Below are 15,326 nucleotides of genomic sequence, written 5' to 3'. Positions count from 1 at the left end.
TTCCTACCTTTTTTATATATGAATCTCAATCCTTTTTGAATTTCTCCAGATTCATCTGTACTTTTCTGTTACTACTGAATAATTTCTTGTGCTCTGAAACCAATTTATCATGGAAATGACTTCAGGAGGTGGGGCGTCAATGACGACACACTAGCTCGTTTAGGATGTTCCCATTTTGGGGGAAGGTGAGCAAAGGTAAGCCTAACAAAGGAAGAGAAATGAAGCCTCAATCAGCAACATTCACACGTGACTGAACAAAACATACGAAGACTCTACTTTCCAGTATAAAGGTATTGAGAAGGGAAATGTTTATTCTTTTGTCCAATATTTAATGAGCATCTTCTATGTCCCAGGCCCTGTGGAAGCTGCTGGGGACATAAGCCAGTTCTGGCCCTTAAAGAACCACTGGTCTAGGGCAAGGTTTCTCAACCTCTGCACTACTGAGGGTGTAGATACATCCTATTAGGGGTAGGATAATTCGTTGTTGTTTGGGGCGGAGAGGGTGCTCTCCTGTGTGCAGGAGGTTTAGCAGCATCCCTGGCCTCTAGCCACATCCTGCCTCCCTTCCCAGTAGTGACAACCAAAAATATTTCCAGATATCGCCAAATACTGTGGGGGAAAACTGATACGCTGGGTGAATCACTAGTTTTGGGGAAGTAGACCACTTCTCTAATATACCGTGTTAAGTATTATTATCAAAACTTTGAGATTAGAGAAGAAGACTCCTTAGATCCAGGGAGAAATGGGAGAGGATGCCATAAAAAGTTTCACAGAATAAATGACGTTGAATGTTGATTTTTGAAAAATATTTAGCAGTAGGCCAAGCAGACAAGAAGAGGGGAAGTTTAGGACACAGGGAGAGAGCAGGAAAAGAACGAGTAAAGAAGACAATGAGGCAGAGACAAGAGGATGAAGAGAGGCCTGAAGGAAGAGCATCCACAGAGTATTGAGGCCACGGTGGATGGTGTGCATGGGGAGAACTGGAAATAAGGCTGGGACCAGATCACGTAAGAAAGGAGTTGGAATTTTACTATAATAAATGAATATATATTTTAAACACAGTGGAGCCCTTTTTCAAACAAAGCCTTATCTAGACCCTCAGTCTATTAAACTGATCAAAATGGTCCACTTGGTTTTCCCCCGGCTTCCAAGTTGGCTTCTGAAGCGCCTCTGTGGAACCCTAGAACTCTGGAAAGCAAGTTGGGCAAATCACTCTTGTAGGCAACAGAGCACCCTGATGGATATTAAGTGCAGGATATATGTTCATATTTGCTTTTCAGAAAAAGCAGCCTTGAGGCAGAGCTGAGTATGGAGGAGGGACAAGGGTGAAAGCGAGGCACAGAGACCAGTCCGCATTTTATACGTGGGCTTCACAAGGAGACTGGTCTTCAGGCTGCGATACACAGGAAGAAGCACATTGGCTTTGGAGCTGTGCACATCCAGTTTCAAATTCCACTATGTCATTAACTATGGCCTTGGGTATGTTGGCCGACCTTGACAAGCTCTACTTTCTTATTCTGTGCAATGGGGCTACCTACCTCACTTGCTTGCTGTAAGAAAATATATGTCAACAGAGGTCAGGTGCTGGAATTGATAAACACTCAGCAAATATAAACGTGCATCCTCTTCTTTCACTTAGTTTCCTAACGATGAAACCTTATTAAGACTCCCTGATCCTATGTAACTTTAAGTGTGGAAGGGGCAATTTAATTGCTTGTTGTTAATGGATTTCCTACTTGTTGCAGAACAGATACATAATTCTTAAGTTTTTATTTTTATTTTTGGAGTGGCCTATTAGCATGAGCCGCATGCTAACGGAAGAGTTCAGGATTTGGCTTCTTCTTACTCTGGGATCTGCCAGGATGTCTCATGCAAGAGTGGCCAAAGCTCAAGCACTATTATGTGTCTGGTTCAGAGACTGTCTCTGGCCTTCTTCAGTTCAGCAAAGCTTGCATCAGTTTCATGGTTAGGAAGTCAGTAGCTAAAAACTCCATCTATGTACAAATCTTTCAGGAGATTCAAGTGGTGTTGGGATCACAAAGCCTGAATTATAAAATCCAAGTTTTAAATCTAAGTATCCTTCTATTCCTTACCATCCTGTGTCAGTAAGTGCTTCTTCAGTAGTGAATATGTACACCCCTCCTGGAGAAAATAAAGATTATTTTCTGACCAGTTTTCTGACCAGTTTTCTCCTTGTCTTTCTCGCTGCTTATCGTCACAGTGACTGTACACTGTTAGTTAAGAGACACATCCACTGTAACAAGGTGAAAGGTATAGGGCCTGGGGGTAAAACTGGGTGGATAATTGATCCTAGAGGAGGAAGAGTTCAGCTGAAGTATCTGAGATCACAGGTGGTGCCTGTCATTCAGTGGATGATGCCAGAAGTCTTACAGAAGCAGAGCCATTCACACTTTAGACAACAAGGTGATACTCTCCAGGCACTCTTCATCCCTGTACCCCTAGAACAGAGATTTTATCTTCTCTTATGGCCACAGGTTTCCTGGACTCTATATTTTCCCTTTCTAGTGGAGAATTAGGCATCACATCCAACCCCTGTCCAACCTGAGACTCTAATGTGAAGCAGTCCTACCTCTGAATCAGGGTCCCAAAGATGAGGTGAATAACTTTCTGCACGTTCTCCGTACATAGCCATCTCCACTGTTCCATCAGTAGCAAGAGAAGCAGATCCAGGGCTGTGTCAGCCAACTCTGTCTCTGTTCCTGGGGAATGAAAAGGCATCAAGAGTAACTCAGAAGAGACCCACACTTGAGTAACACATTTCAGAGCACTGGGTCTTCTCCATCTTTCCGTCATCTTAAATTTTTGTAATCTATCTGTATTCAAGTCAAGAGATGTTTACTTCATTTCTACAAAATTCAGCAATAGGCTCTGTATTTCTTTACAATTCTTTTATGTTCCTTAGTCACTTAGTAAGTATTGTTTATCTTTAAAAAGATTTTGCATGTAATTATTTTGCCTCCCTAGCTTGTTTCTTTTGTACTTCCCCCAGGAAGCTGAATACCTTTTGTTCCAAGGAAGTGCTCACAACTGGTGACTAACGGGAACTGGCAAGGTCCACTCCCTTCCATCCTTGTATTCCACTAGCCTCCACAAAGTAGCAAGGAAATGTTGTGAGCAGCAGATCTGGGATTCACTTTTCTGTAAAAAAAGTTGCTTTGAAAGCATCTCCATTACACAGAGCTGACGGGTTCGGATCCAGGAGACTTCAGTTTGATTCTGAGATAATATGTGGTTGTAGGAAAAACACTACACCTTTGGTAAAATGCTACGACAATTACTCATTTCTTTCCTGTTTCAAAGACTGGAAGGACCACAAATACGCTCACACCCATGCTGAGCTGAACTCTCTTAAATAGATGTATTTTATGGATGCAAGCACTGTTCTCTAACCCTGTTCATGGGGTCCCATGTCACTTCTGATTTGCTTCCCAGGAAACTGCCCCAGAAATACACACTGTTCCTGAATAAATCTCAGCTATAACCACAGTTACAGCTGTGATTAATGTTATAATTAATCACCAACAATCATTTTATTAGCCTAGGACCAATGGGTATTCTCTGCACCAGCTTGCCCCAGCACTCCTTGCTTAAGGGTTCTTTAGAAGATGAATGATTTCAAATTTGGATAAATCTGCTAGAACCGAACCTTACTTTCTTCTTAATCCCATCCAGTATATATTTTCTTTTTTCTGCACTGTATTTCAAGGGGGCATGGGAGCTGATGTGTCTGCTTTCTAGTCATTTGCTCAAAATGGGATATTCAGTTCCTTGGAAAATAGCATTCCTTATTCACCCTCTTCAATTCTATCATTTTCTCAGGTTTAGCATTTACCCAGAGCTGCCATCACGTGGTGACAATTAGTCATAGCAGTAAAAAATAAGCGAAAGCAAACAAGGCACCAGGTCCTCTTGATAAAAGTGGTAAATTATCTACCACGTGAGCATGTTGAGTCTCTGAGGGCTGGTAGAAGGGCTCAGGCATAAATTATCCCTTTAGATATATAATGTTCAAAATTTAAAGACTTGATTTTGGCTAGAATTATATTATTTTACCCATCCCATCTTATTTATAATTTCTTAGAATTCTCTGATGATTTTGCTGTCGTAACACTTCATTTACTTAACCAGTGAGATGTAAGCTCTGTGAACAGAGATGGGGTTGTAAACTCCATTTTTCACAGAGTTAAGCTGAGGTCTGTAGAGCAGAGGTCAGGTGACTGTGGGCACCTGAGAAACAATGGTGAAATCATTCCTTTTTCCTTTTCTGAACCCGAGATTTTGTGACCTTTTATTTTCAGCAGGAGCCTTTGTTTTGGGGGATTTGAAAAACTTTCTTCTTATAAAAAGTTCTAGCTCTGCACACCGACCAATATCCACGGCTCCCAATTCTTCCTCTGTAGAAAACATCTGCACTGCTGGGAAGTAAACCTGCCCTGCCTCAAATGCTTACGAGGTGAGAGTGGTGTCCTCACCTCTTCCTCTCTGCTCTACCTTGGGTAACTTGGTGGTGTCATTTGCCACAGCAGTAAGTAAACCAGAAGGAACAGATCCAGGGGAAAAGATAAATTCCGTTCTGTGAATGCTGTATTTCAGCTGCCCTATAGTACATCTAAGTGTAGATTTCCAGTAGGCAGTTGGAAATACACCTCCAGTATTGAGGCATCACCAGCATATGTGTTAGGGTTGAAAACAACCAACAGATGAGATCACCCAGGAATGCGCAGAATAAGAACAGAGAGCCAAAAATAAAGCTCTGGAAGGCCAAGAAGCCAGCAAAGGGGACTGAGGCAGGGCCACAAGAGGGGCAGAAAGAGAACCAGGGAAGTGGCACCACAGACATCGAGAAGAAAATTTCTAAATAAAGGGAGTCGTCCAAAGATATGCCAAAGCATGCCCAAAATAAATAATGATGGTATTATAACCGTGGATCTTATCTTGCTGGAACTCCCTGTTTATATGCCACGCTCCTCTGCTCGACTCAGCTCTGGGACTGTGTCGTATTCCTCTCTGTATCCCAGCAGAGTACCTCAAACGTTAGTGGTTAACACCGGGCTTGCTTAGCTGAACAGATGAGAAACTGAAGCAAACGAATCCCAACGGTCCCAGGTCCCAGGTGGACTGTACCCTGGCTCCCTTCTCTGTCACTTACCTGGATCACTGCTGCTGAGGTCTTGGCCTGGCACGGCTGCACCTGACACGCAGTCATCCACACATTCCTTGGAGATTTGTTCAGAATCTTTTCCTGGGGCCTCTGCTGGCTGCGTTTCTAGTAACTTTGTCTGCTTTTCAATAAAGGATTCCATCCCAGACATGGAGAGGATCTCTGACTCCTGAAGAAAGAGCCAGTGGCATGTCACATGAAGAATGCAGAAAGCATCAGGCCAACTGCAGCACTTGTGGTTCCTCTGTTCCTTCCCTGCAAGTGTCATGAGTAGAGGACCCACTGACTCTGTGACCACCTAAGTTTTTTTTTTTTTTTTTTAACCTAAATTGCAAGGAAAACAATGCCTCTGTAGTCTCACTTGCCACAAAAACTTTGGGTTTTCTTCCAGGAACTGGCTTTCTCATTCTCTCATCCATTATTCCAAGCCCACAACTCTTGAGAAGCCATCCTGCCAACCCAGAACCAGTAGGAATTCCAAACCACTCTGAGAAAATACTCCTAGAATAAAAATCAGAGACCCAGATGTTGGTTTAAGTCCTTTAGGAAGGCACCTAAGTCCCTTCTGATTTTGGAGACTGTCTCAGCTGCCTATAACTGCAGGTTCAACATCCCAGCTATTATGCCCAAGAATTCTCCAGGGACTTCTTACCACACTGCCTTCCCGGAGACAATAGAGAATCTTCTCGTGTGCCTCAGTTATATTCAGTGCTGGAGCAATTTTACTGGATGAGAACCTCAGTCTGGACCTGGTACAGAAACGAAGAGCAGAAACAGTATGTAATTCATGGTCTTGATCCCCATACAAAAGGGCTGACAGGTATTAATACCTCAAAACAAGAACACCCATACTAATTCTTAGGAGCTTACTATGGTTCAGGGTCAGAGAGACCTAGCCCTGACAACCCCCGAACAATATATATTCTTGCAATTCTTAATATACAGTGCAACACTTGCACTAAGCTATGCCTACCCTGCATTTGTGAAAGGACTTTTGCTAATGTAAAATAAGGACCAGTCTGCCACGGTTGTATTCCCATAGGCTAGAAAAGTGGCTAGCACATACTATACACTCATTAAAAATTTGTTGAAGATTAAACAGACAAGCGGCACAGAACAACAAGGTTGTCCTTGCTGTTCACACCTTTTTGCACATCCACTATTCCCCTTGTGTTCCAAATAAAACCAGGGAAAGAACCACAAGTGCTAACCTCAATGTTTCAAGGAATACGGTTCTTATGAGCACAGGCACCATGGTTACCCTTCAAATATGGGCCCAGCAAAAAAAAAAGGCTAAGAATTGTGAGTGTTATTGCCGGCCCATGAAACATGAACACAAAGACAGACAGACAGACAGACACACACACACATTCTACAACCCCCCATCCCCCATTCTCTCTCTCCCTTCGTAATGGCCCAGATATAGATACGAAGTGTCCAGGGAGGGAAGTGTGGTGCCCTTCCTCTCCACATGCTGGCTCTGAGTGCTGCCAGAGAGCACCTGGGACCCTAGTGCAGGCGACAGTGGCAGCAATAGCCAGTGACTAAAATCGGCCCTGCAGGTGTCCATTCTAGCCCATTTCTGTTTACTGCTAGTACACTCAACTTCTAAGCCAAGATTTCCAGAAACGATGACAAACAGAGATCAGTCATAAGCCTTAATTCTTAAAGGGAAAGAAACATCTCAATTTTCCAGGGGAATAAAAAAGGAGAATATCCATACTCCAGAATTTTCCTTCTAATCAAAATTCCCTGGTCAGTTTGGGCCCTGGGTTCTCATGGCAAGACAAACATTCAGCAAGTGTGCCTGTGCAGGATCTCAGGCTCAGTCTGTGGTCTGGCTTTGTATAAGAACTGGTGGGTATGACCCATCTCCTCTCCTCTAGGGCCTAAGAGTGGGAATGGGCTTTGGCTGAAAACTGGGGATCAACCTGAGAACTGGGAATGGTTTCTCACTTGGTAGCCTTCTTGCCTTCTGGCTGGGGCTTGCTTTCTGTCTCGGCCTCACTCAGCTCCTCTGTGGGGCTCTGGGGCTCAGAGCGAGGAAATGCTGTCTTCAAGGTGTCCACGATAGCGCTCACCACCACCTACAGGGGTCAGAGATGCAGGGTCAGACAGAAACCACCAAGGTGCCTTCTGCACCCAGGACAAGTAGACGGCTGGCCTATCTAGCAGAGCCTTATCTACCCACACAGACACTAGCTAACGACTTAGTGGAAACTCTCTCCCCTTTTCTCTCTGGCCATAAAAATCTTATTCCTCACAGAGCTGAGACAAACAATGTCACGGGAAAAGAAGCCAAAACAATGGGATAAATAATAATCTGGAAGTTCTACAGGCTGGTGAAATACTTTTCATTTTCAATTTTTTTCTTTTCATACAGAAGAATGATTTTTTTTTTGGCTGCGTTGGGTTTTTGTTGCTGCGTGTGGGCTTTCTCTAGTTGCGGCGAGCAGGGGCTACTCTTTGTTGTGGTGCATGGGCTTTTCATTGTGGTGGCTTCTCTTGCCGCGGAGCACAGGCTCTAGGCGTGCAGGCTTCAGCAGTTGCAGCATGAGGGTTTGGTAGTTGTGGCTTGCGGGCTCTAGAGTGCAGGCTCAGTAGTTGTGGCACATGGGATTAGTTGCTCTGTGGCATGTGGGATCTTCCCGGACCAAGGCTCGAACCTGTGTCCCCTGCATTGGCAGGTGGATTCTTAACCACTGACCCACCAGGGAAGTCCTCATACAGAAGAATGATTTTTCGTTTCCAAACTGATAATACTTTCACCAAGATGTGACTAAGTGGAAGGAATATAGATACGAATATATGGAGAAAAGAAAGAGTGAAAAAGATTATCAAAACAAGAAATACACTCTAGAAACATATGTGATATAAAAATGCTCAGAGCAATTCATACAGAGTAAAAAGTCTGGTTTCTCAGTTAATTCGAACAATTTCTCTTCTTTAACTACAGAAAGAATAACAAAAATCACTCAGGTTAAAGTTAAGGAATATGGAATTGATACAAACTTCTCTACTCATAAGGACGAAATGAAACAATCCTCAATGAAGAGTAAGAATTATTTCTATTTCTCAGAATGGGAAAATGACATACAGACATTTGCTAAAAAGAAAAAAGAACAAACAAATGAAACCCTAAAATATCAAAACGGAAGGAGACGTTTACTTTTCCTTTGGTGCCCCTGGCTCATTAATTCACACTGCTGGCTCAGAGCAGAGCAGCACTTGCTTGACCTTATGCTGTGTTAGTCCTCCACGAGCACAGCCAGCACAGCCGAGGCAAGGCTGAAATGGTCAAGCAGGACCACAGTAAAGACGGGGGACAGCAACCCAGGGAAAGAACACAAAGAACCACATGAATGCGGATAACGTAGCTGAGAAAATACAACAACTCGCTCTCTTGGCTCATAGGATGGTAGTCTGTGGTGAGGATCCATATCTGTCTTGTTCACTCCTGTATCATCAGCAACGCGTACAGTACGTGGCTTTAAGTAGGCATGCAGGGGGCAGATGTTGAAAAAATCAATGAAGGAACACGTCAGCATGGATGAACACACCTGCAGGGAACTCTGGGGATTTTACCTCCTCGTTTATCCCTTTCTGATTTGCAGTTTTTTCCTCACAGCAGTGAATGTCTCCTAACTCCCACCACATGAAGTTCCACTGTATCACTTTATCCCCTGAAGTCTAGATGAGAAGAGGGAGAGGCCTCTTCTGCCACAAAAGTCAGTGTTTTCTAACCTCTTAAAACATATGCATTTTGTGATAAGCAGAAACCTCAGCTTTCTGCCCTGGAGGCGCTAAAATCAGTTGGCAACCTCTGCTCACAGGCTCCAGTGTGGTGCTCAAATGTCCTTCTCCTACTGTCTCCAAAGGTTCTGAGTTACCGTCTTGAAGAAGGTACAGTTCTCTCACACTCTGTTCTCCAGCAGAGAATCACTACACAAACCTAAGTCCAGCTCGGTGTCCTGTCTTAGGGCTCCTTCCTGAGTGACCGACCCTGGGAATGTCCTTCGTCTCCGGGAGAGACCTTCCTGCCCCACCTATCTGCGGAGATACAGAAGCACCCTTACATCCGTCCCCTGGAATCACAGCGCCATGACATCCCTGGGAGACGTGTGCACACCGACTGTGGGGGGATTGTATCCTCATTAGCTGCTCACTGTCGTTCGGCAAGTAGACGACCTAACCAATATTGGCAACAGGTCTTGAAAATCCCAGTGCGTGTTCCACTTACTGCTGGGTGCTGCGTCTCCCACCCCCGCCTCCACACTGATGAGAAACTAAGGTTGAGCACGGCGGCCCCGCTCGTACCTTGTCTATTCTGGAGACCATGAAAGGTTTCTTGACAAAGGCAATACGAGCATCTGTGTTCAGAGCAAGGAACTCCTGCATCTCCTCACTGTTAGCGATCTCAGGAATGGCACAGAGTTGCTGCAAGAGACACAAGAAGGACTTCAAAGAGAAATTCTGGTCCCCAGCTCTCTCCACCTTGGCTTGGGTGTTTGTCTGGTGGCTAGAACGAGAGCAGAGGGTGCTGACCTTCAGGAATGATTCCAAGAGGCTCTTGCGGGCTTCCACTCTGTCACTATCCATGTTTCCAAATGGAAGATCTGGAAAGAGTTTCTTAGGACCCTTCACATCTTAAAAAAAAAACAAAGTTAATTCATTAACATTCACTAACAGCCATTCCATATAAAAAGCATCCTGTATGTAAAGGAAACAGAACTGTTGAATGCATCTCCCGGGGATTTGTGTTCCCTCACCTGCGGGCTGGAGCTGAGCGGCGGCCCGAGGCCGGCGAAGGGGCTGGGTCCCAAGGCCTGGGGCTCATCCCTTCAGAGTCCCTCCCCTGGGTCCTCCCCTCCTTGGGATTTTTTTTACTTCAGGAGTTCCAAATATACCCCAGGGATATAATACAGACAACCTACTTTCATTATTAATGATAATATTAAGGTATAAGAGGCCAAACACTATAGTGGTTATGAATAAGGGCCCGGAAGTTTAAATTTTGGCTCCAAGCCCTACTATAATAATGACCTTAGGCAACTTGCTTAATCTTTCTTTGTTTCTTTTCTGTAAAATGGAGATAATGATAGTATCTATCTTATAGACTGTTATGAGAACTAAATGAGCTAATAAGTATAAAGTGCTTAGTAGAGAACTGGGCATATATTTTCGGTATCAATTATCGTTAGTAAGAAAGAAAATGTGCAACTGAAATCCACAATTTATGCCAAAACTTATTAAAATGTTTACTTGAGTGATCGCTGGCATTTTTTTTAAAAAACAAAGCAGCTGCTTACTAGCTTATTTTTCGAGTAAAATTTTATATTTTCTTATTGTTCCTGTGCCTGAGTACCAAACAGCACACCAAAAAGCCTGCTGTTAAAGGAAAGCTGGCAAGGATTTCTAGATAATATTTTAATATCTAAGAGCAATCGATCTATGAATTTGGAAAAGTTAATTTAACACCTCACACTACCTCACAGGCACAGGTGGACTGTGGAAGTTTCCTTCCTAAGCTTAAACTAGATGGGGCCCCAGAACAAAGCATTTGGTGGCAAAGAAGCACCTCGGAGAGAATGTCATTTGCATTGTCCAGCACTAAAACCCAAAATACCCAAAAGCAAACCGGGGGAGCACAGGATTCCTGAGGCTGCACTCTCCCCCTCCACCCTCCCCACAAACTAACAGGCCTCCAGCCTCTCAGATCAGGGTGGCTCGATGTGAACAGCAAGCAGGCATTCTGGGGCTGGGGTAACTCCTGACTTTTGATGAACTTTCGTAGATCGGATTTCTCCTCCAGACGGGTCTGCAGATTCAGGAACTCACGGTAACGGCGGTTCACAGTGTGGTAGGCCTGCTGCTGCAGGCCACTGCTGTTCTCGCCGTCAAGGGCCGTCTCATACTGTCGGGTGAACAAATTTGTTTACTGCATCAGCTTACTGGCCACACAGTAAGAGTAGAGCAGGAGTAAAGGGAGCAAGATGTTCCTACTCTGCTCCCGAACCTATCAGATCTGACTGTTGCTCTAAGTTGTAATGAATAACTCAAACTGAGAGAATTACAGAACGAGATGCATTTCCCAACAGACGTGGCCTAGGAAGTGAAAAATGAGTTTTACTGCCCTCCAGTCCTTCTTCCATCTCAAAGGTCTCCCTGCAAACACTCTCTTTACTTATAACTATTTTCAAATCCCAAAGACACAGGATAAAAAGGAAGGTACAACACTGATAAAAATGACACTGCCTCTTTCATCCCTAATTATGGGGTTGTATGTTATAAGGGGATAACCATCTTGTCATTATACGCAAGCAGTGTTTATCTATATTAGCTGGGGGAAGAACAAATAATCCAAAACAGCCGATGAACAAAAATCATTTGTTTGCCTGGAATGCATTAAAGGAACATGTGTTTTTGTTTTGCTTTGGGCAAATTAATTATCATTCTTGGGAGTGACGCTGAATTTTTCTTCCCAAACACAGATCATCTGTATGTTGAGAAGTCATGTGGAGACTAGAGATGTTTTAAGGGGTCAGAGTCTGCTGTCTTCATAGGCTTGGAGAGCTGGTATCTGGGAAAAGATAATGGTGCTGAAAGTTCCCCCAGAGCGAACACCCTGAACAGCATGAAAGATGCAACTTCGTACCTACAGGGGGAGACTTTTTGACAGAGTAGTTAAGATATAATAAATTCTGTGGAAGAACAATGTATGTGCTTGTTCTCATTAAGAGTAGGTTACTGTTATTGTTTGGTTAAGGTATTATACTGTGGGCAAGTGATGGAAGAAACGATCTCCTTGTTGGTGGGACTTGAGGCTGGTGTTTAAAATGTTTCTAGAGGCAGAGAGGTATTCCTTATGAGCTGAAATGAGCAAAGTAGTCCCTGAGACCAGTACTGAGAAGGAAGGGTCTAAATAAGACATGCAGGTGGAATTCCGTTTAGCGCTCTCAGACTTGGAGCACCTGGGAGTTATGATGCTCTCTGTGGAACAGTCTGCTCCTTGAGGGACACTATTTGATACTGATATGGTCCCAAGCTTGGCTGCACCTCAAAATCACTTGGGCTGCAGACTCTGCTGTCAGAATACGGATTCTGATAGGTGCTGACGGATTGTGAATGAGAATTTCCCAAGAATGGGCCCAAGATTCGTATTTTTTAAAAATACAACTCTCCAGTTGACTTGGAGGCAGCCTATCCCCAAACCAGCTTTAGGGAGCTGCTGCTCTAATCGAACCAGCCACCTGATCCATGAACCCCCTTCATATCATTTCTGCCAAGCAGTTCCTACTACTGCTCTTAAACATCTCTAGGAATGAAGAACTTGCTACCTTTTGAGATATATATAGGTAAATAACCTTCCTTCCTAAAACAAAAAGTATGAAAGATACTAATACTTAAAAAAAGAAAGAAATTAGCAGGGAAAAAGTTTGGAAAGAATCTCTGGATAAGACTGTATCCATTGGGAACCACTGAAAAATATGACTCTCAGTATACCAAGATTCTAGGATTGTTTGTGAGGGTATCAGATAGAGGCCTACTCTGCTTCACAAATGAGCTTCAGACCATTCACATATAGATGCTGGCTGAATTATCCATAGCAAACTAAGTAAGACTAGCCTCTCCCCCTCAAAACACAAGCTTCACTGACTCTGCTTTCCAACTCATTCCCAGACCAGAGTGGACAACCACAGTTCTAACCCTGTTACCTTCACCGTGTAGAGCGTGTATGGGTGGAATCCGGTGCTGCTGTGCTCTCGAGCAGTAATGGTGCCGGTAATACGAAGGTTCTGGATGATAACGGGGCCATCTGGACTGCTCAGGGGCTCAAAGCTGAACGTGGCTGCGCTGAGGGGATCAGGTGGAGAGGAGGAGAGCAGGACTTGTGGGAGACTAGGATCTAGGGAGCTCACACCATTGGTCAGATCTTTCTCTAAGCACGAGGGTCGTGGGGGACACATCCTTTCCGGACTGGCCAGCAAAGCTGTAAGAGAGGTGACATCTCCCTGTTCTACTTCCTTGTCTGCTGTGTCAATCTGGATCTCTGGGCAGGAATTCAGCATGGAGACAAGCAGGCCGGTCTCTGTTTCTGTTCCTGGACCCTCCTCAGCTTCTGCTCCTTCAATTCCTTTGGACCCCTCATCACCCTTAGAGTCCAGAGACTGGGAACCCCCTAGGGCACACAGGGAGTTCTGAATCCTGGCAGAGAGGAAGTTGCCTGGGTTCATGAGCATGATGGTTTCTTTGCCCAGTTCAGACAACGGAGACTCCAGCTCCGCGTCTTCGGACAAGAACAGAGGCTGCAGGAAGTGAGAAGAGTTGTTTCCTACTTCTCTCTCTTCTAGCACTCCCCCCAAATCTCCCTCCAGTGCTTCATGGCCTTCTTCAACTTCTGGGGAGGGGTGTGAAGGCTCACTACAGTTTATGAGCACTGGGGCTGGAGAAGGGGCTCTCGCATCTGCTAGACTCTGGACCTCCACAATCAGTGGCAGAGATGTGGGCACTGGGGGCTGTTCCCGGGCACTGGCTGGACAGAGTGGTTTACCCACTCCCGCTGGGCCGCTTCTGGCCTTGGAGAAGATGCCCACCAGCACAAGGTGGATCCAGTCCGGGTCTGAGAGCTTGCTGATCAGTGGTAAGATGACATTGCAAGTAACGAGTTCCACCACCACATGGCGGCCAGTCCGGGTCTCCAAGTGGGGCTTTGGCACTAGGCCTTGAAGCAACACGTTCACGATGCCACGTGTGTAGGCGACCTCGGCCCTGGGACTTTGTACTGCAGGATGTGGGGCGGTGGCCTGGCAGTAAGCCTCCCAGAGCTGGGAGGGCTCATCTGTGCCACTCTGCTTCCCTGCCGTGGCCTCCTTTGCCTGAAGATAGCTCTGCAGGTGACAACCACAGAGAGTCAGAACCCTCTGGGCAAGAGCATGGCTGTCCACCCTGGCCATCCTCCTCCGGAGCTCCTGGACCAACCCTCGCATGGCTGCCTCCATTTCCTCCTCAAAGGCGGGCTCCTGGCTCACCGTGCGATACCAGGACGACACGAAGTCCCGCATGACCATCCGGATGGTGCGGTCGATCTCCTGCTCCAGCTGCCTCTCGGCCTCGGGGTGTGGGGGGCAGACGGCCATGGGGATGAAGCGCTCCAGGTGCAGCCGACCCGAAGGCCCCACGATGGTGTCGGAGCCCAGCCATCCTCCCAGCACCAGTAGCAGCGCAGACAGAAGGCACAGGAGCCACACGTTGACCAGGAGGTGGATGACCAGGAGCCAGCCGAGCACGGCCCCCAGGGCCACCAGCTTCCGGCTACTCAGTAGGTGACTGAGGCTGGGCCCGGCCGGGGGCTCCTGCGCCGCGGTCGCGGTCTCTGCCTTCATGGCGGGCGGGAGGGGGCTCCCCGGACCAGCTCCCCCCTCCTCCATGTCAGAGCCGGCGATGGGGCGCCGACTGCGGCGCGCACACGAGAGCCGGGCGGCGGGCCCCGACGTCTTACAGGCAGGGCCCGGCGACAGGGGCGGCTCGGCGGCTCGGCCTCGCCGCAGCCCCCTCCGGCCGCTGCGCGGCCCTCAAGGAAAACCCTGCGGCCTTCATGGTGCCCGGGAGACGGCCCGCGGCCTCAGAGGGTGGGCAGGGCCGTGGGCCCACGGAACACTCACGGACGCCGAGGACCGGGGCGCCCGGGAACGGCTCGCGCTGCGCCCCGCCCCGCTGCGCCCCGCCTGCAGTGAACGTAGCGGCGTCTCCTCCGCGGCCTCACAGGGTCCCTCGCCGGGCTGGAGCCGCCGGGCGCCTGCGTTCCGCAGCCCGGCTCTGGCCTAAGCGGCCGCCCGGCCGAGCACCAGCGACCACTTCCGGGTCGGCGGGAGCGAGGCATGTTGGGAGAACGCCGCGCGCCCCGCGGCCCGGCGCGGCCCGGCTCCACCTGGTGGTGAGGAGCCGCCGTGACCGCACAGCGCGAGCCAGCCAAGCGTGCGCCAACTTCCCAGAGGTGAGGACCTGCGAGCTGGCTTGCAGGTAAGGACCCTCCGAGACTCACTTCCCGCTCCAGGGATTAAATGAAGTTTGCAAACACCGGGTACCGTTTAGGCAAACTCAGTAGTCCAGTTACTTTAATCTCATGTGGGCATTTTTTAGTTGG

At 46.9% G+C, this 15,326-nt stretch overlaps 1 protein-coding gene across 15 annotated transcripts in view; it reads right to left on the bottom strand.

Annotated features, from left to right (window-relative positions):
• Positions 1-14,744, bottom strand: part of SNX19 (sorting nexin 19) — a 50,080-nt gene extending 35,336 nt beyond the window's left edge. For 10 of the 15 annotated variants that reach the window (XR_003683662.2, XR_003683660.2, XR_003683661.2 and 7 more), the window contains exons 1-9: positions 12,898-14,744; positions 10,958-11,096; positions 9,728-9,828; positions 9,500-9,619; positions 8,572-8,670; positions 7,139-7,269; positions 5,835-5,931; positions 5,171-5,351; positions 2,591-2,720 (exon numbers count right to left, since the gene is read on the bottom strand). Coding sequence is in view for 11 of the 15 variants with exons in the window: in XM_028501354.2 (XP_028357155.1) it covers positions 2,591-2,720; positions 5,171-5,351; positions 5,835-5,931; positions 7,139-7,269; positions 8,572-8,670; positions 9,500-9,619; positions 9,728-9,828; positions 10,958-11,096; positions 12,898-14,610 (2,711 nt within the window). In the remaining 4 variants the exon portion in view is untranslated. Of the gene's footprint in view, positions 1-7; positions 202-2,590; positions 2,721-3,062; positions 3,160-5,170; positions 5,352-5,834; positions 5,932-7,138; positions 7,270-8,571; positions 8,671-9,499; positions 9,620-9,727; positions 9,829-10,957; positions 11,097-12,897 lie in introns of those variants that run through there. The other 5 variants (XM_007128878.4, XM_024131200.3, XR_003683663.2 and 2 more) reach the window with 4 other exon arrangements.
• Positions 14,745-15,326: the final 582 nt, after the last annotated feature.

Source organism: Physeter macrocephalus, chromosome 16 (assembly GCF_002837175.3).
Source record: "Physeter macrocephalus isolate SW-GA chromosome 16, ASM283717v5, whole genome shotgun sequence".
NCBI classification, from domain to species: Eukaryota; Metazoa; Chordata; class Mammalia; order Artiodactyla; family Physeteridae; genus Physeter; species Physeter macrocephalus.
This window is presented reverse-complemented; position numbering and strand designations above follow the sequence as displayed.